This window comes from Euprymna scolopes, chromosome 41, assembly GCF_053919585.1.
Source record: "Euprymna scolopes isolate OS-2025 chromosome 41, ASM5391958v1, whole genome shotgun sequence".
NCBI lineage: Eukaryota > Metazoa > Mollusca > Cephalopoda > Sepiida > Sepiolidae > Euprymna > Euprymna scolopes.
Genome location: NC_136522.1, coordinates 62,701,361 through 62,722,339, shown reverse-complemented (window position 1 = coordinate 62,722,339; position 20,979 = coordinate 62,701,361). Strand labels below are relative to the sequence as shown.

Here is a 20,979-nt window from a genome sequence, read left to right as displayed (position 1 = left end):
AATCAACTTTGATAAGACAGCGGCGCATTCGAAATGAACGATTTTTTGTTTAGAGCACAATTGAGCCATGATACTTAACTTTTATATTTTAAAACTCTAATTCAAGCCATTATTATAAAACGATTTAATAAAATCAACAGTAGGTTCTCTACAGTGCAATGTAGACTACAATGTATTGTGGACTAAGTCACTGTTGAAAAAACCAACTAATTACTTTGTGTTCACTAAAACTTTATATATTACGCAACTGCATACATCATATTTACAGATCTTATCGTAGGTTATTTACTCAAGAAGCAGAAAAACAATAATAGTTTTTTTTTTTTTGCGTGAGTTATTAAAAACAATGAAATTTACAACTTTTGCACGAAGAAAAGCAAGCGAAAAAGGCTTTTTGTTAAAGGTATCTCAAGGCCAGGCTGAATTTGTAGACGGGGTTGGCTGATATCCGGCCGTTCCCGACGGACCAGGAACAGCCCCTCGGCCCGTGGCTGAAAACAGGCGGCTTCCTTGGCTTGCAAGCGAGGACAACGGCTGCGCGAAACAGCTACTACTAACCCGCATATCCTTAAAGGTGCGCTTCTTCACGAAATAACGAATGGCAAGCACCGCCAGAACGATCAATCCGATTCCAGTGATGACCACCGCAATGACGATGTCCATGTGTCTATGACCTTCGGTTGAAGCGGTGTCCGCAGCCTAAAATGTAAAAAATACGAAAAAAAAAAAATTAAAAAAAAAAAAAATTATATATATATATATATATATATATATATATATATATATATATATATATATATATATATATATATATAGTGTTGGGACGATTAATCGAGAATCGGAAAAATCGAAAGATTTGAGGTATCTGATTCAGTATCGGAAAAATTGATGTCTATTTTCTGATGCCAAAAACGATTCTTTTAATTGTCTTTTTTATTTGATTTTGTTTAAAGCAAAATCTTCCATTGCTGGTAATAATGATAAAATAATAAATATTTATTGATTTTAAATTACCAATAAAGCTAAAATCGATAGATCATCATCCACAAGTGAATTTTGACGTTCAGTAAAATATCTGCATATTTAACGTGTGTTTTACGAAAATCGAGGAAAATAACAATTTTATAGTTAAATAATTAGAGATTTATAAAGAATCGGAATTGGTAATTGGATCGGAATCGGGAGTTTAGTACGGAATCGGTAATTGTATTGGAATCGGGAAAAATATTAGAATCGTCCCATCACTAAAAAAAAAAAAAATACAAGCAAAAACAAACAAAATAGAACATCAGAGTGGTGCTGACGGTTACTAAGAGTAGTTAACAACACAATCACCTGGGTGTGCCAGGTTCGAATCCAGTTGTAACTTGGGTAAGGTTGGCTACAAAGAAACAACTGAACAAAAACTCGGCTTTTCTTTCTTATTTTTTTTTTTTTAACATAAGTCGTTTATTACAATTTTTTCTGTGTCCCCGTCTCAGCACCAGCTTAATTAAGGGAATATTTTACGTTACACCGGCCAAGAGAGATAATAAAACCTTAGCAAATCATTTCTTCTTAAAAAAAAAAAAACAGAATCATTATCATCTGGAAATATAGCTCAGTGGTAAAGCATTCGAATACAGATCGAATGATATCTTATTCAAGCCCGGATGTACCTCGCCATTTTATTTTAATTTTCTTTTTTTCTTATTAATGAGTTCAATTTGCGATAAAAGAAGAGTACCATTTAAAATCGCCGCAAATTATTTCTTCGTTTGCATATTTTAAAACTAAACATTAATCAGGAGTGACTTTTTCAGAGCATTTATAGTCAAGCCCAAATATCAGCTGACGTAAACAAACACAGACGAATTTGATGAACGACATTATCATTATTATTATTTTATTTTATTTTTTTTATTTTTTCAAATTAGTCCACCGGGCAAATTATTTCTTGTAATATCTAATATTCGATAGAGGATTGGTTCTATAATAATTCATACGCAATCTGCACAAATTAAAATATCATGTTTAAGCGTATTATACGACCGAACGTCCAGCTAGTTTATTTTAAAACAAAAGTAGTGGCAAATCTCTTAAGTTAGAATGTAAAAAAAAAAAAAAAAGAAAATGGCGGTTTTGTTATAGCCATTTGAACCCTCGATAATCACTCAAAAGAAAATACTGGCAAAGCGTTACTTGTTCACATATTTGGTGATATTTATTGAATAAGTTTCTACATGTGCAAAAATGTATTGTTATACCAATTTTCTGTTTCATTTTTGATGTTTAAGTGATTATTTAGAGTCCAACAAAAACGCCATTTTTTTAAGTTTTATTTCAACAGACTTGATACTATTTTTGTCTTAAATTAAATAAACGCTTTAAAATAAGTGAAAACAAAAAAATTAATCAGGCAGGTAGAACAGTAATTTACTTTTCCTTTGCTAACATCTATTTGTTGTATTTTTTTTTCACTCTTTTATTTTGTTTTGTCGGACGTTGTAACAGACTTGCAACTATTTTTGTCCAAAAGTAAATAAACGCTTTAAAATAAGTGTAAAGACAAAAAATTAACCAGGCATATAGAAGAATAATTTATTTTGCCTTTGGTAACATTTATTTGTTGTATATTTATTTTTTTTCACTCTCTTATTTTGTTTTGTTGCGTTGTAGCTATTTTTGTTCAAAAGTAAATACACGCTTTAAAATAAGTGAAAACACAAAAAATTAACCAAGCAGGTAAAAGAGTAATTTATTTTGCCTTTGGTAACATTTATTTGTTGTATATGTATTTTCCGCTTCTTTTTTTTTTTTTTTTTTTGCCTGCTATAACAGACTTGCAACTATTTTTGTTTCACCGGAAATAAACACTTTAAAATAAGTAATAATACAGAAAAAATCAGGCTTGCAGAAGAGTAACTTATCTTGCCTTTTGTAACATTTATTTGTTGTATATTTATTTTGTTCACTCTCTTTTGTTTTGTTGACTGTTGTAAAACAAATGCCCAATGGAACATCCTATGACCTTTTGCTGAAGGACCCAAACCCTTAAGGAAAGAATGAGTCAAAAAAAAAAAAATCATATTTACCGGTTCCTGGAGCAACTCGGAGCCATTTCCCATTGGATAAGTTTGTTCAGGTGTGGTAAGAACGGGCACATCAGTATCTTCATCAGAGGGAATGCTTTCTATTTCTGAAAATGATAAATTAGAAAAATAAATGCGTACAAATACTAAGGACATATACAGAGTGTGTCTTCAATAAGTTTCCAGATATTGTGTACAGACACTTAACATTGTAGACTTTTAAAAATCCACTATGTTACTGCTATAATCTTATGACTGACCAATTTTTATAATTTCAGGTTCAAATGGACAACTACAGCAGGAATTGGAAGACACCCTACTAAAGCCTGATTATCACAATTGATGAATTTTAAAAATGAAATCTTGTCATAAGGACACTTTAGAACAGGGGTGGGCAAACTACGGCCCGCCAAAGGAATTCATGCGGCCTTCCAAGTACTGAATATTGAATGCCAAAAAGGATTTTATATTCAATAATGTGAAAATCAATTGCATTTTTTATTTTTTTTATTTTGTTTATTTTAGATGTCAGTTATATTGGAAAATATATTATCGGCCCAGTAAACTTTGATTTTTTTTTTTAATGTGGCCCTTGCACGGGAAAGTTTGCCCATCTCTGCTAAAGCAGGGGTGGGCAAACTTTCCAGTGCAAGGGCCACTATGGAAGAAAGATACAAAATAAAATTCTGTTCTAAACTTGGAAAAGGTGCAACAGAAACGTGTGGAATGCTTCAGACTGCTATTCGACCATCTTGCACGAATCGAGCATCAGTTTTTGAGTGGCATAAGAGATTCAAGGAAGGCAAATAGTCTGTGAGGGAGAAAGAAAGGTGTGAGAGGAGTAAGGGAGTTAGAACTCCAGAGTTGATTGGCCAAATAAAGAATTTCATAGATAAGAACCGTTGAGTGTCAATAGAGACAATAAGTGCACAGTTTGATGTCAGTATGGGAACTGTACACACAATTATTTGCGAGGAACTGAAGATGCGGAAGATTTGCGTGAAGTTTGTCCCAAGGGTGCTCAGAGAAGATCACAGACTATTTGACCAAGATGGGCATCAAGACGGTTCCTCGCCCTTCCTATAGTCCAGACCTTACTCTTTGTGAATTTTTGGTTATTCTTTAAGCTCAAGAAAAACCTTAGAGGCTGTCGTTATGAGACAATTGAGGAGATGAAAGAGGCTGTGATGAGGATTACTGACACGTTCACACAAGCCGATTTTCATGGGGCCTTCCAGAAGTTGTTGGAACGGTACAACAAGTGCATTGCAGCCGGAGGAGATTACTTTGAAGGGGGCTAGAGTTTCATGTGTGTACTACCAATAAAAATGCCCATACGAAAAATGTCTGGAAACTTATTGAAGATACCTCGTATGATTACGTCTTATAAAATAAAATACATTAATAGATAATAAAAACACGAAAAACCGAAGCAAAAGCAAAAAAAAAAAAAAAAATTTTGTATGAGGGGCGTTCAAAAGTTTTTATTCCGCCCGAATAGATCAGAGGGGATGCTATGATGACTAAACATGTGCATTCATGACCCGAAAGTTTCATTTCTCTGTTGCAAATCGTAACGGCGTGGCGACTCTAAGAAATCAACCCCTGTCATAGACGTGCGTCAGAAGCAGAGATGCGTCATTGAATTCCAATCAAAAGTACATTAAGAATGGTGGTGACTATGTAGAAAAAATATATTCTGGAACAGAAATAATCGTTGTTTTAACTGTACTATTTCTGTCTTCGTAGCTTTTCAACTTTTGAATAAAAAAATAAAAAAATTAGGAGGCTTTACTGTTGGAACTACCCCCGTAACTAGAATCTACACTCGCTAGTATTCGATCAACTGCAAGTGAGGACGCTCTTTCTCTGTAACACCACGTGCTACTCCACTCGACAACGATCGCCAACGTCAACATTGTGTGTCGTGGGGCTTTTGTCTTTCATATTTCTTTTCTCGTTCTGGCCATGTTGTCGTCTCTCACACATTAGTGACTGTCGGGGACGTGCACAGAACAGATTTAAATGGTTAACTGGGGCAGAGGAAAAATTGAGGAGATGAAAAATATGTTGATTTCTTTACTAACTTAATATTTGAGACGTAAGGTAGAACTTTGATGGAATTTATTTACTGCGGACTGTTATCCTCATCTTTTCTCAGCTGCTGTTTCACGACGTTTCGGCCAACTATTCCTCCTATGGATGGCAGTAATTGCCGAGAATGGCGTTAGGAGATTCGGAGTTCCTATCCCGTCGCGGTTACCATCTGACGAAGGCCAGAGGAATAGTTGGCTGAAATAAATTTATAAATAATACTCATCTCAATAATGAATTCCAATTAAATAATATATTTGATGTACTTATTTGAAAATCTATGCATCTCATATGGATGCAAAGTGTTAGTCCCTAGAAAATGGTCTTTTTTTTTTTTTTTTTTTTTTTTTTTTTTTGAGAACTTCACTTGAAGTAAAATGAAACAAAATAGAATAGGGTTTGAGTCCATCTCGTTTTATACGATGAAACATGCGCCATGTCATTTCATTAAAGTTTCTGCTGACCATCAACTCGCAAGTTCACCATGTCAACAAGCACGTATACAATCAATTCGCCTTCGCTTGCTCCGGAACGCCGCATAAACGCTTTTATTCAAGTCATCAGCGCGATGCATGCATAAGTAAGACCCAAATGTTTCTGATTTTTTTTTTTTTTTTTTTTTTTTTTTTAGATGAGGATTGATAATTCATATTATTTTAAATATTCGGACTAATGTTCTCACCTTGAGTGACATTGTAACCGTTGATCATTTTGTCGAACTCTGGGATCATTTTGTCGAACTCGGAGATCGTTCTGTCGAACTCGGCAATCTTCACGGAAGTTTGAACGCAACCCATTATTTAACCCACAAGGATCGGTGGCGTAGTGGATAAAATACTTGGAAACAGCAGCTGTATGTGACACTTTTTCTGGAAGATGAAGGTTCAACCACCCCCCTAGTGTAAGCGTACGCACAATACAATTGCAAAATAGGAATAGCATGACAGAACAAGAACATGCTATTCCCATGGATTAAATAAAGCGTAATCACGTTGACATACCGATTCTCGCTAGATCACCGAAATTAATCAGCGTTGAGCCTGGTCAGTACCAGATGGGTGACAATTTTTGGAATACCAGATGGGTGATCCAATTGAGAATACCAGATACTGTTATGTAGGAGGACGTCAATATCTCCTCGCAAGAGTTGCAAAAACCTGACGTTGTCATCTCCCCACACGAGGATATACATACGACTGGGGACTGCTTGTGAATTTCATACTCCCATGAAACTTCTTCCTTTGGAGGAAGCCGGTTAAACCAGTGTTAAGATTAATGGCGCTTTGAAAAAAAAGTAGCTCACGGAACGTGAGCAAGCTACCCCGTGAATTGAATAAAGGGTTTGCTATTTCGAGATGAGACATAAGTACTAGTGATGGGGCGATTTCAATATTTTTCCCGATTCCGTTACTATCACCGATTCCGATTCTTTATAAATCTCTAAATATTTTACTATAAAAATGTTATTTTGTCCCGATTACTGTAAAAACACGTGTTAAATGTGTATATATTTTCTCAAACGTAAAAACACACTTGTGAGGGTCTAGAGATTTTAGTCTTACTGGAAGTTTAAATCAGTAAATATTTATTATTTTATTATTACAAACAGTGGAAGATGTTTCTTGAACCAAAATCAAATAGAAAAGATAATTTAAGGAATCGGTTTTGGCATCGGAAAATAGGCTCAAATTTATCCGATTCCGATACTCCGAAAGGCTCAGATTTTTTCGATTCCCAATTCCGATTGATCGTCCCAACACTAATACGTACATAATAGTATTTTTTACTCCAAATGCATTATTAGATTTTGTTTTTTGTTTATAAATCCACTACTTATAATGTTCTAGCAATTATCTCTTGTGTTTTACAATATTAATCTGAGAAACTATCAACGTTGCAAATGCTGACAGGTGCGCTTTTGTCCTGAAGCAGACGCGCACCTGCAGACAGACCGAGTTGTTTTCATGTTTTATTTCAGTTTTTCTTTTCTGTATGAGTAATGAAAAGATTGAAAAAATCATTTACGTTGCTTTTCAAGAACATGAAGCCAAAGATGACATGAGGCAACAGTCCCATAATGCAATTTTTATTGCCTTCACCTCCACCAATTGCCTACAACAACTGGTTAATTCGGTTAAATTGATAACCACTGACCGTGTTTGTTATTTTGCGCAGATTTAAAAGGTTGGCCACACAGACGCGTGCACGCACTCACGCACGCACGCACGCACACACACACACACAAGACACAAAAACACACACACTCTAGACACACATGCACGCGCACACACACACACACACAAGACACACACACACACACACACAAGACACACACACAGGACACACGCAAACTAGACACACACATACACTAGACACACACAGACACATTAGACACACAAACACACACACTGGAGACGACGTTTTTGTAACATCTGACCTGACCTCACCAAACGGTTCTTTACTTTAATAAGAAAGAAGTCTGAAAAGTTAATCACGTGACAACTGATATCATCGAAAATGTTAGAAACGATATTGTCAGTAGGAAACAGTCTGAAAAGTGAGTCAAATTACGTACATGAAAACATAAAACTCGAATGCCTATTGGTGGGAACTTAAATGTATAACACTGAGAACTTGAATGCCTACTGGAGAGAACTCAAATGCTTACTAGAGAGAGCTTGAATGCCTCCAGGTCAGAACTTAAATGCCTACGTGAGAGAACTTGAATACTTACTGAAGATAACTAGAATGTCTATTTGAGAGAACTTGAATGCTTACAGGAGAGAACTTGAATGCCTACTGGAGATACCGTGAATGCTTACAGAAGAGAATTTGAATACATACTAGAGAGAACTTGAATGCCTACTGAAGAGAACTTCAATGCTTACTGGAGAGAACTTAAATGCCTACTGGTGAGAACTTGAATACCTACGTGAGATACTATGAATGCTTATAGGAGAGAACTTGAATGCTTACAGGCAAGAATAAAATTGCTTACTGGAGAAAACTTGAGTTGTTATAGGAGTGAACTTGAATGCTTACAGGAAAGAACTTGAATGCTTACAGGAGAGAACTTGTAATGTCTACTGGAGAGAACTTGAATGTTTAATGGAGCAATTTTGAATGCCTATTGAAGAAAACTTGAATGCCTACTAGAGACTATCATCGAGTGTTTCTGTACCGGGGTTTGAAGATACATTTTCTGCCAGTAAACGCAGAATAAATATTCAAAAATCGCATAATATTCGCGACCAAAATGCAATGTATTCAATATGGCTAACCCACATTGGCTTCCATCAGTTTCCTCAGATCTTCAGATTCACAGGTGTGCTATTTGCTGGATGTACGTGGATCTAGGTTTATATATTATTCCTTAATTCCCCGTTCGGAGCCCGTGGCACAGTTGATAGAGACGTTAAATCTCTACGGTTCCAGATGGACATTGTCTGAAGATAGCGGTTTCAATCCTACTCAAAGCGTGCCAGAGGTTTACTTGGCCAAAACGTGGTAAGACGACAACAACTACGGATGGCAGTGATTGCTGAGAATGCAGTTAGGAGATTCGAAGTTCCTATCCGTCGCGGTTACCACCTGATGAAGGCCAGAGGAATAGTTGGCCGAAACGTCGTGAAAAACAACAACTAATAAAGATGAGAATAATAGTCCGAAATAAAAATAAATTAATATAGTGGGTCTAGGTTACATGATAAGGGCTGTCCCTTTTTCATGTAAGTATAAAAATAGAGAGATTAGTTAAAATGAAAATAAAATAAGAGAAAGCAGAAATCGAACCCTGGCGATAAGTTTTAAAGAACAATAGGTTTAAATGGAATGCCCAGTAAATTGTGCATTCTGATGAAATAAATAATAAATAAACTATTCAATTGTTAGAAAGAATGTGGATAATAAAATATGGGTTAAATGAATTAGATATGTAGGTTGAATTCCTTTGTGAAAACAACAAAGAAAAAAATAGGTTATTGAGAAATCAGAATGTTCGGAAACGTGCGACTCGCGCATGTTGATGGCACGTGAATTGTGGTCACGTGGCCGGACATGCATGGATTTCTCAATATAGGAAGTGAGAGTTTGTTAGTTAGTTAGTTAGTGAGAAACTCAGAGGGAGTTTAAGAACGACAGACGATAGTCTGGAGTTTGGAATTCGAACGTCTAGGAAGCGAGACGGTCATTTGAAACTTAATATGTGAAGCTTTGCATTCTTGGACGCAAAGCCCCCAACCGGTCAGGGAAGAATAAATGTTCAATGTGTTTTTATAACTGCCGTCTCCTGTGTCCATCATTACATGAAAAAGGTATTGTCTATTTATGTGTGCAAACTATTTGAAATTCATCATCTAAAAAATATATGTGTTAGAAAGTAAATGTGTCTATTTATGTTATACAAACACTCCCGTTCATACGAACTGTTAAAGCATAAATGCCAACCTGTCAATACATCGGCATAAATGCAAACCTCTCAATTATCGGTCTGTCTATCTAGATAGCGAATCATCTCTCAAAGATTATTTATATGTACACTCTCTCCTTATATATACGTGTTAATGTCCACATCTCTTCTCTAACAATGTTAATGTCTCCATTCCATATCTCACAACATGAACACACACATGAACCTTCGAATATCTCTTACTAAGCATGAACACTTAAGACTCGTATCTTTACTAATAAGAACTCACGTAACATACGCGCACAAGTGGTACTTTCGTCTAATAATAATAAAATATAACACTCTGCTTGCGCGTCCGTGTCATTTTTTTTACATTTATTCTCTATATTGCTCTGTAATTACATTGAGCTTCTTAAATAAGAATTTGTATATATTATAAGAAAATATATTTCTGCATATATATATATATATATATTATATATATATATATATTTTATATATATATATATTTTATATATATATATATTATATATATATATATTATATATATATATATTTTATATATATATATATATATTATATATATATCTTATATATATATATATATATTTTATATATATATATATTTTATATATATATATATTTTATATATATATATATTTTATATATATATCTTATATATATATATATATATTTTATATATATATATTTTATATATATATATATTTTATATATATATATATTTTATATATATATATATATTTTATATATATATATATTATATATATATATATATATAATATATATTATATATATATATATGTATATATTATATATATATATATATATATATATATATATATATATATATATATATATATATATACAAAGCCTACTTCCACAATAAGAACAATTCCAGGCAGATCAAGTACCTTCGTGCAAAATTTTTAAAAATCGTCCCAGCCATTTTCGAGTCCATAGGGAACAATCTCACACACATACACAGTGCCTATTATATAATAGAGATATAAAATATAAAAAGTATATATGAAAATATGAAAAGAAAAATAATCCAAACTTCAGAGGGTTAGTCAAATATCATATTTCTCTTGATCTGTTTGCCCATTCCACTTTTTCTTGGAAACTACTACGCTGATCTGACTGCAATTTTTATAGACCATTTGCTATGATAAAGTGGAGCGAACTAAGTCTTATTGCGTTCATTCTATGCGTAGTTAGGATTATTAATTAATGCAAAAATAAGCACAAATTCATTTCATTATATTTTGATTAGCAACAGTAGCTGCATTGGAACGCCGACGTTGTTTTCCAATTCATTTACCTAAAAGATGAAGTTTTGCCCCTTGCATGCAAATGTCTGCATTAAGTCGCTGCATTAAGTTGACGGGACGTATTATAAATTTTGGAACTTCTGCGTTACACGGACGACGCCATTTTTGGGTGCGCGTTACACTAAACTATCGCCAGGTGGTGCTTCTCCATCAAAGAACTTCAATCTTATCCAAAAGTGAGAATAAGTCAAATAAGTTCATTTATTTCATTCTATTCAAATTGTTTATTAATTAAAAAATTAATACCATAATATACATATATATATATATATATATATATATATATATATATATATATATATATATATATATATATATATATCAGTGGCGATTCTAGCCTATTATTGCAACTCGTGCCCCCCCCACTGCCCTCTGTCAACTTCAGTCCCCAACCCATGGTCCGTGGACCCAAAGTAAGTCACCATAGTTGCTATTGCGTGACTCTCCATTGTATAGCACAGATTGACTAACGTACCTTGCCAGTATCAGTCCATGATTGTCCTGATTTAGGCGTGAAAAGCAAGCAAGACCAACCAATAGAGTTTTTCCTTAGATTTAGTCGTACATAACCAGTCAATGTCATTAAACCATTTGGATTGGAACGAACGAGTTCTAACCTTATTCACCAATAAATGAGTTGGGCGCCCAACTTTGATAATTTCTCACTTCTCGGCTACATTTCTCTTGCCAAACGATCTACTCTTTTAATCCATTTTGAATAACATTGACCGAGTTATTGATCGTGCCGGGCACGATTGGCACTAGTCCCATCTCCGCCATATATATATATATATATATATATATATATATATATATATATATATATATATACACCTTCGTTGACCCTCCAACAAAAAAATTGCACAAAAAAATTGAAACTACAGAGTGGTCGCTAGAAAAGCGGGAAATTTGTTAAACAACGATTTATTTTGATAAAGAATAATTTTTACAAAGTTTTTCAAATACAAATGTTGAATTATACTCATAGATACTCAAAATGTCGTCCGTGCACTTCACTGCAGCGTCAAACAACGATTTATTTTTACAACACTCACACGGCACCAATCAAAACAGCAATCACGCATTTTATTCATGATCTTAGCTGACTCAAATTTCCCGCTTTTCTAGCGACCACCCTGTATATTTTGTTACAGTGACAATTTTAATTTAATTCAAAAAATGTTTCGAAAAAAATATCCAATATTGGAAAAAAAAAAAAAAATTCAAAAATGTTTCATTTAAATTATTAAATTGTTTTGAAAAAAATATCCAATTTTACTTTAATTCAAAAATTGTTTTATTAAAATTATATTTTCTTACGCAGACTTTTCAATAAATGTTTTTGCAATATTATATATTGATACATTTTTATATATGGTTTTCAAATATTTTTATATATGGTTTTCAAATATTTTTGTATATGGTTTTCAAATATTTTTATATATGGTTTTCAAATATTTTTATATATGGTTTTCAAACATTTTTATATATGGTTTTCAAACATTTTTATATATGGTTTTCAAATATTTTTATATATGGTTTTCAAATATTTTTGTGTTTGGAAAAAAAAATATTGTTGTTATTCATTTGCCGTGTTATTTGACCAAGAAGAAATTGGAGTTATCGCCTCCTAACAATGGCTCCATCCGTGCAATGCAAAAAGTGTCTAATTTTTAAATAATTAAAAAGAAAAATATATTTTTTAAAGTAATTTCTTACGTATATAAAAAGTTGTGTCGACAGACAACGCCTTTTAAGTAGATGCTTGGACGTATGTGAAATGAAAAGGCCCCAATCCTTCTAAAAAAAATAAAAACAAAAATAAATAAAAAAACACAAAACCTAAAATTATATCTTACCTTTCGATGACGACTCTACTTCCGTTGCTACACTTGTGACATGCAGGGGTTCATCTTCGTCTACCCCTTCCAGAGGGATTATTCTAGCAACCGGTGTCTTGTTACTCGCTGTTGCAGCTTCTTCATCCATCGTCTCCACGAACGGGACGATCATTTTCTTAAGGGGTACCGTACTGGTAGTTTCCGCCTCAGCGCCATCAATGTTATCCTCAACATCCGGGACCAACGTAGAAGATGAAGGGAGAGAAGAAGGATCAGCGGTTCCACCTTCGGTAACCAAATGAGGAATGTCGGTTTCTGTCGTACCAAGATTGTCCGTCTCGGAACCAGCCTCTTCAGACTCGGGGATCACGGGATCGGTGGCTATCTGACCGCTAGTCGATGTGATTTCTACCTGGGTTGAGATGGTCGCTTCAGCTACGTCTGTAAAAGCTTGCGCGACGGAAGAAGAAAACGTTGTGGTTGTCTCTGCTGTAATTGGGTCAACCGCAGCGCTGAGGTCAAATCTTGGGACGGATTGCTTTATAGAACCTTCGATATCGCTAAAGGTATCGACTAAAGCTTTAGCCCTCCCGTTATATATTTGGGGTAGTAGTCTTACGGGAGATTGGGTGAGTAAAGGGCTTTCAACTTCTGCTTGATTCGTAACGGATATTGGTGCACCATTTTCAGTAATTCCTACCTGAATCGGGTTAGATGTTGACAACTCGCTCTCCACCATTTCTGGCTGAATCTCGGCAGGATTTTGTATCTCGCTGTCGGCCATTTTGGGCTGAATCGGGATACCTGCTGTTGTTTTGATGTGTTCCTCTGGGGTTATGGTTGACATCGCGCTACCCTCGATAGCATTATCGATTGTCGATGTCATCACGTTAGCCTCATCTTTTGTTTCTTGAAGCGGTAGCAGGTGGTCAATATGTGCTTCCTTGTCCGGAAGAACGACTGTCGTCGTGGCTTCTTCTGGAATCCCGAATGTAAATAGCGTTGGCCTTATTGTGGGAACTTCAGCGGATTTATTGATTCTTATTACATGGGTTTCGAACGAATTCATTCCGAACAAGTGCGGTTTAATCGGGGAATCACCAGAAAGCTCTTCCTGATAAGGTTCTCCGAGATTTTTCGGGATTTTAGACAAACCTGGAATATCAAAGAATTTATTCTGTCCTCCGTTCTCATTTGAGAAAATATTACTAAATTGGCTGCCCTTTTGTTCGGTTAGTTCGCCAGAACCATCCTCAATCGCAGGCTGGGTCACAGAATCATCTGACTTTGCGGGTTCGTCACCTTGGTAGTCGGGTGTACCGTGCAGGTGTTCTAATAATGTGGACAGAATGCATTTGATGTCGTGTTCTCGGTTACAAGGGACTTGCAGCCGGTGCCCAAGCGGGCAACTGCTACAGGGCTTGCACCGGTAAAGTGTGTTGAAATAGTCCGTGTATGTCCCGGCTGGGCATCGGGCACATTGAGTGCCAAACATAGCGGTACATTGTTGAGCAACAAAGTAACCCGGGCGGCAGGTATGGCATCTCCAACCAATATTGGAACGGGTTCCATCTCCAGTCTAAAAAGGAATAATAAAAAAAGAAGTATTGTTAATTAAAAAACGAAATAATTTATAGATATTTATTAAATCTGTTTGCCACACGAAAAAAAAAAACAGCAAAAAAAAAAAAAAAAAAAGAGATCGGAACGGCGAAAAAAGAGATGAACAAAAACAAGTAGTTGAAAATAATATGTGATACTTTTTTACTAGTGAGCAACCGCTTATCAAGGCCCAAAGGTCACTCGAGGATAAGCGTTAATACAACCTCAGGTGGCGCAGCAGTCAGCACTGTAATGATCAATCATGATGGAAATTGGATATAAATTGATTATTAGAGAGTACGCCTCAAGAAGAACTTTACGCTGGACTCGAAAAACGACTATGTTATAGTAAGATTGAAAGCAGCATCGCGGTATTGTGTTCCACAGACGGGCAGTACTAGGAAAGTACGAAGAAAGAAGTTTGCCCATTTCGTTCTTGGCACATATAGAGAGTAAGAGAAATTGGTGACAGTGGCTGTAGCTAAGTGAAAATATATTTTTCCGTAACTTTTAATTTTTAGGTATTTAATTAGTCTGTTTGCAATAGAAAAATAAATCGGAACGTCGAAAGAAGAGACGGGGAAAAATATATATTTGGCACTTCTGCATGTCAGTGCCATGAGGCGACTGAGACGTTTATCAACCCATGTTCTTTGAATAAGAAATGCCCTCTACTAGCCGTTCTGTGAATCTCACATATAAACAAGTGTGTTCGAGAACGCAAAAATATATAATAACGAAATAAATAACGCAAAAATATAAGGAAAAGCGAAACATTTATTGGATAAAAAATATAATTTTAATGTTTTAATATTTCTTTTAAATGAGTGATTTATAACTGAAAAAAAAAATATGTTGAAAACATGAAACATTTATAGATTGTTTTTAGAATTTTTTTTCTGTACGATTGTATAAAATGTAGCAACGTATAATAATTTTTTTCACAATAAGATTGTATGAAAAATATATAAAAATATAATTTTAGCAAAATGTAGCAAAATATAGTTTTAAAAAAAACATGAAACATTTATAGAGGTTTAAGATTTTTTTTTACCACAAAGATAGTTTTTTTTTTCACAGTAAGAGTGTATTAACATATATCAAAATATAATTTTTGTCTTGTCAATAGAGCAAAATATAATTTTAATATAGAAGTATTTATTTATTTATAAAAATTTATAGAAATTTTAATTGCAAATTTCGTATATATTATTATAGAGTTAATGTTCTATCGATTTTCAGATATTATAAAGTTGTGATTTAAAAAAAAAATATCCATATGACTTGAGTACATCATCTTGAATCCAAACCGAAACCAAAACGTATGAAAAATTTTCTTTATTTAGGCACAAATATCTTTTCGTTTTTTCTTCTTTACACGATCCTCGGGGCTCATTGCAACTGTAGCAGATCGCATCCGCGCGTATGGTGGCAGCAGCAGCAGCAGCAGTATGCAAATGACCAAGCCGTGTATAAGGTAACGTCACAGCGAGAAGGATAGAAATAGACGTGTTATACACGTGGTCGAGAACGACAAGAAAATACATGTTCTAAACATAGCCGAACAAAGGCAGAGTACCATCTGTTCGATACGACAGTCTTGCTAAGCACATTGGAGTACGAGAAGACCTTTTGAATAAGAGATAAGTCGTTACACTGGAAGTACCTGTAAATAAATGTCTGCTGTTTCAATTGTAAAGATAGTGAGACGAATTATTTTACTTGACTTTAGTCTCCTTGCGAGAATGTCTACAAGCTAAGACGTACGTAACGTTACACAGCGAGCCGGATTTTAAATTGCTATTTACTTCCGTGACACTACTACAGGAAGATGCGATACAAAATCAGGAAATTGGGAAAGGTCAGGCTAGCGTTCCTGAATAATAAGCAATCTGGCCTAGCAAAAACGCCTGGGAAGCCCGGTCAGCACTCCTCGGTAGGAGCATCACAGACAGTAAACAGTAAAATTAGTCCCCCTTCGAAAGCCGAGAGGTAAGGTCTAGGAAGGTGGATCCCCTAGGACTACTCAGGACTGCTACATTGACCTCAATCAACAGGGAAAAAGTCAGTGCTTATGGATTTTTTGTACCGCGCTATTTTAAAATAGTTTTTTTTTTTCGGGTTAAATTCAAGTTTCACGATATCTTTTTATTTTTATTCAATTGTTAGGTAGAAGCACAGAATAGTTACAAAACACCATCCCCATCCCCATGGTGAGAATGGCTTTCAAAATAATAACGTTATTATTTCAGCACGGTAATAAAAATGCGCAAGTACCAAAAGGTCATTTCAAAAATGGGCCATACTCTGTTGACTTTGAAAGTTAGCAAACGGCGGCCATGTTGCCTGCTGAATTTCAAGTCAAAATTAACGTTTGTTTATTTTACTCGCTTTTAACTCGTCTGCACATTAAATTCACCATCACCGCGTCCTAAGCCCATTCACTGTTTTCATACACCCTTCCCCAAAATAATGCGTTATTAAAACAACGATTACTAATTTCAAAACTCTCGTCCAGCATAATCAAGCGTCAACGTTTAATTAACTAGAAACGTTTCGTACACACCTTTAATTTCATGCTTGTTAAATACGGACGTAATTGCTTTGTGTCGATGACAGTAAAAAAAAAATAGCGAGATTGCGAAATGAACGAATTGATGATCGAAAGAAACAATGGTGGCCATTTTGTTTTTGCGTCAGTGAAGAAACGTTGAGCCTGGTTAGTACCAGATGGGTGACCATTTGGGAATTCTAGGCGCTGTATGTGCTCTCCGCTTATCTCGGCATTTGCTTCCAGTCGTCCTGTACAGACACTTCACTTGCCAATAGTATTTAACTATATCGACCAAGGAGAGGTGTGGGTGATTATTGCGCACCTCCTGCCATTTCATCCAAGGCATGAAAATTGTTAAACAAAATGTTTTTACTATAGGCTTTAAAAATAAAGGTACAAGATTCAATTTGAAATTTATTTATCTTCAAAGTGCACTTTTATAATTTTTACAAAGTAAGGTATAAAAATTTAATACCTTATTTTATCATCTAGTTTTTTTAAACAAAGTCACCTCATCAGCAAAAATATTGGGTGTTTTTTTTTTAAACACACCAAAAATAAATCTAGCACTTTTTTAATTAAGGCAGATGTATATTTTAATAGTTTGCCTCCTAAAGCTCGTAAGTAACATCGTCAATGCATTCATTGGGATGTTAAATGTAGTTTATGAATGCTTGAAAATGTTGATATGTACAAACTTTCAAAGGAAACGCCAATAGAATAATCCTATATCTACATTACAACGAGCACTGTGTAGAGGACTAGGATATATAAATCCTAATCCCGTTACAAAAGAAAATAATGAAACGGATGGAAAGAAGGAAACAAAGACTCAATTGCTGGAATAGATAAACGTGTCGTTTATTTACTGTTGAAAGAATGAATGTTTTAGATATAACACGTGTTCATGTCTGCGCGGGTGTAACCATCGTTTGTTGCGGGACTGGTGGTATAGAAAGAAAAGGAAGTGTGTGTTCATGTCACGTTCGGGTCACTATCGTTTGTTCGCGCGTGGGAAGAGAAGTGAGTGATGTAGTGGATAATGGGAATGATAGTCCAGCGTGTAGACAAAGACAAAGGATAGAGGGTTGACATCAGTTAAACTGTGCGCCATGTTAGCCGTCAGCTACTCGATGGTGTTCTCTGGAACAAGTAGTAGATAGAGAGAGAAAGAGTGATAATGTCAATCCAGTTCATGGAGAGAGAAAGCGTATAAAGTGTACGTAAGGTCTGTTAGCTTGTGCCCCCTACATAGTAGCGGGGGACGTGATGCGCGTGGGCGCCCCGACAGGGGGGCGAATGGTCCGACGACCGCTCAGCTCGAGAGCTAAGTCGAAAAGGCTGGAAACAGCTTGTCTCTTGCTTTTATACTTGTTTCCGGTGTTTTTTTTGCGCATGTGTGGATTTCCTTTGAAAGAGGAAGTGACGTTGTTCATGCGTGCGTGTATGTGAGTACATGTGTGTACGTTAGCGTGTGTGTATATACACGTGAATGTGAGTGTATGTACGCGAACATGAATATATGTACGTGTGTGGACGTGGGCGCGTATGTTTGTGTGCGCGTATGTATATGACAAGTAATATAGCTTGAGATGTGAACGCATGTTTTTGTGTGAGACTAGAAAAGGCTCGCGCAACTGTTTTCTTTTCTTTTCTTTTATTTTAATTGCATTAATGAATTTACTAATGCATTAAAATATACTCTGCTCTTTAGACTGTCGTTCTAACCCCTATAATATATATATATATATATATATATATATATATATATATATATATATATGAACAGACATTGTTATAGACAACAGAAAGCTTCTGCTTTGTAATACCTTCTTTTATTTATTCAATTTTTCGTATTATCCATTTTGTATATACGTCGAAGGTACAGATGTATGGTCCAAGCACTTTTTATTCTCGAAATGTCCGCGTTTTTTTTCTAAACTTTTAACTTTTCGTGTAATCATTTACACATCCTCAGGAATTAATGTGAGAAACTCGGTGGGAATTATAGGTAGATTTATTTGAATAGTAGTTGCGTTGCGAGCGAATGTGCGAGTGGGGGGGTCAGTGGGTCTGGATTTTTAGCTTATTAACATTTGTTTTTTGGTGTAGTATTTTTGTGTGGTTGAGACCTTCTGGCGTTGCCCGGTCATAAATACGTTTAAATATTATATTTTAATTATAGCAGAATTCTTATTTATTATAAACAAAAATACCGGTGGTATTAAACGTAATGTTAAATTCCGTTAAAAAAAAAAGAAAACCGGAAAGAAACTGAGACATGTACCTGCAAGTATTATGTTTTTTTTCTTCAAATAGTTCACTTCTTATGAGTTAAAAAAATACTCGAGTGGGGATCGAAACCAAAACCTTAAGATGGACCAGCTTAACATGATCTTTAAAAAGAATTTTTAAACCAACTTATACTTCACATAAGGAAGCTGTCATGTTTCACGACCGCGCATGTGCAGTCGTAAAACAGTTGAAACCAGGTAATTATCCGATCACGCCACGTACCAATTTTTCAATTTTGATCTCTTAGTAGCCTTTTTTACTGGATAAAGGGCCGAGTAAAAAGTGTTCTATATGTCTGAATAGACTAGATACCAAATTTAAAGTTTGTGGATCACAAATTCGTTGAGTATATAGGTTGAGAAGTGTTCTCACACACATTATCACTTATACATATATATATATATATATATATATATATATATATATATATATATATATGTGTGTGTGTGTGTGTGTGTGTGTGTGTTACGTGGTTTGATTTTAAATTCTGAAAAAATAACATATAGAGGCATATATTCGATTTAAGAAAATCCATGGATTAAGGAAATTAAAATAACTCCTATATATTCCTTTTGTCAAGCAATAAATTCTTACGTCGAATACATGCCTCTATATGTTTTTTTTTTTTTTACAGAATTTAAAATTAAACCACGAAACTTATATATTGCTCTATTCTTAAATATTGAGCTTTTCTTTTTTGGCTAGGATCTCCTTGAAAGTATTACTTCAAGTAATATCTATCAGGATTTTCATCTGCATTCTATCAGTGTCTTATCTCGCTATATATGATTACTTCATTTGATCACATAAATTAATATACGAAGATATAATTTTATGCGTAAATTTTCAGTATTTACTTTAACAGTGCTCAATAGATAGGTAGAGCTATGTAGTAATGTAGTAAGTTATGAAACATAAACACACAAAGAGAAGGGGGGTCAAATGTGCCTTTGTCCTGTAAGTACTCGCCCATTGGCTGATTAGGATAGGCGCGGTGGTAACTAGGAAGCTGATTTACTTACTAGAAAATTCTATAGCATATGCGTATATGAAAACGCGTGATAACCATAACTTTTCGCATAAGCTTGCCGAATTTTCAGGAGAATGAAACGCAGAATATTCTTTGTAGTGTAATTGCCATATATATTTTCATAACTTACTATATATATATATATATATATATATATATATATATATATATATATATATATATATATATAGTAATTTATAAAATATATATGGCGAATATTCCGCGTTTCATCCACTCTAGGATTCTTCACGCTTATGAATCCTAGAGTGGATGAAACGCGGAATGTTCAGTGTAGCTTAATCGCCATATATATTTTATAAATTACTAACTAGCTCTCCCTATGTATTGAGCACTTTTGAAGTAAATACTTAAAGTTTACGCATAAATTTATACTTTTGTATATTAATTTTATGTGAGTAAATGAAGTAGTTATATATATATATATATATATATATATATATATATATATATATATATATATATATATTGATATGAAAAATCTGGCCTTATATGCGGACAAGGTGGCTCTAGAAATGCTATTTGGAATAAATTCATAAAATCCTCTGATTGGTCAAAAATCTTGTTATTTGTTTTTATTAATTTAGGTGGCTGCATGCGCGAAGCCGGTTGCGCTGAGACGATTTTAAGCATTTTCATTTGAACACCTAAGAATAAACTTCGCCGCTACACGCTGTCATCTTAAAAAAAAAACAAAAACATAAATGAATAATA

The 20,979-nt window shown here is 34.6% G+C and overlaps 1 protein-coding gene across 1 annotated transcript in view; it reads right to left on the bottom strand.

Moving 5' to 3' along the window:
- The window catches only part of LOC145266549 (uncharacterized), a 163,346-nt gene that overhangs the window by 31,666 nt on the left and 110,701 nt on the right, over positions 1 to 20,979 (bottom strand). The window contains exons 2-4 of the mRNA XM_080122326.1: positions 12,785 to 14,345; positions 3,075 to 3,178; positions 559 to 699 (exon numbers count right to left, since the gene is read on the bottom strand). Of these exons, the coding sequence (XP_079978452.1) occupies positions 559 to 699; positions 3,075 to 3,178; positions 12,785 to 14,345 (1,806 nt within the window). The remainder of the gene's footprint in view (positions 1 to 558; positions 700 to 3,074; positions 3,179 to 12,784; positions 14,346 to 20,979) is intronic.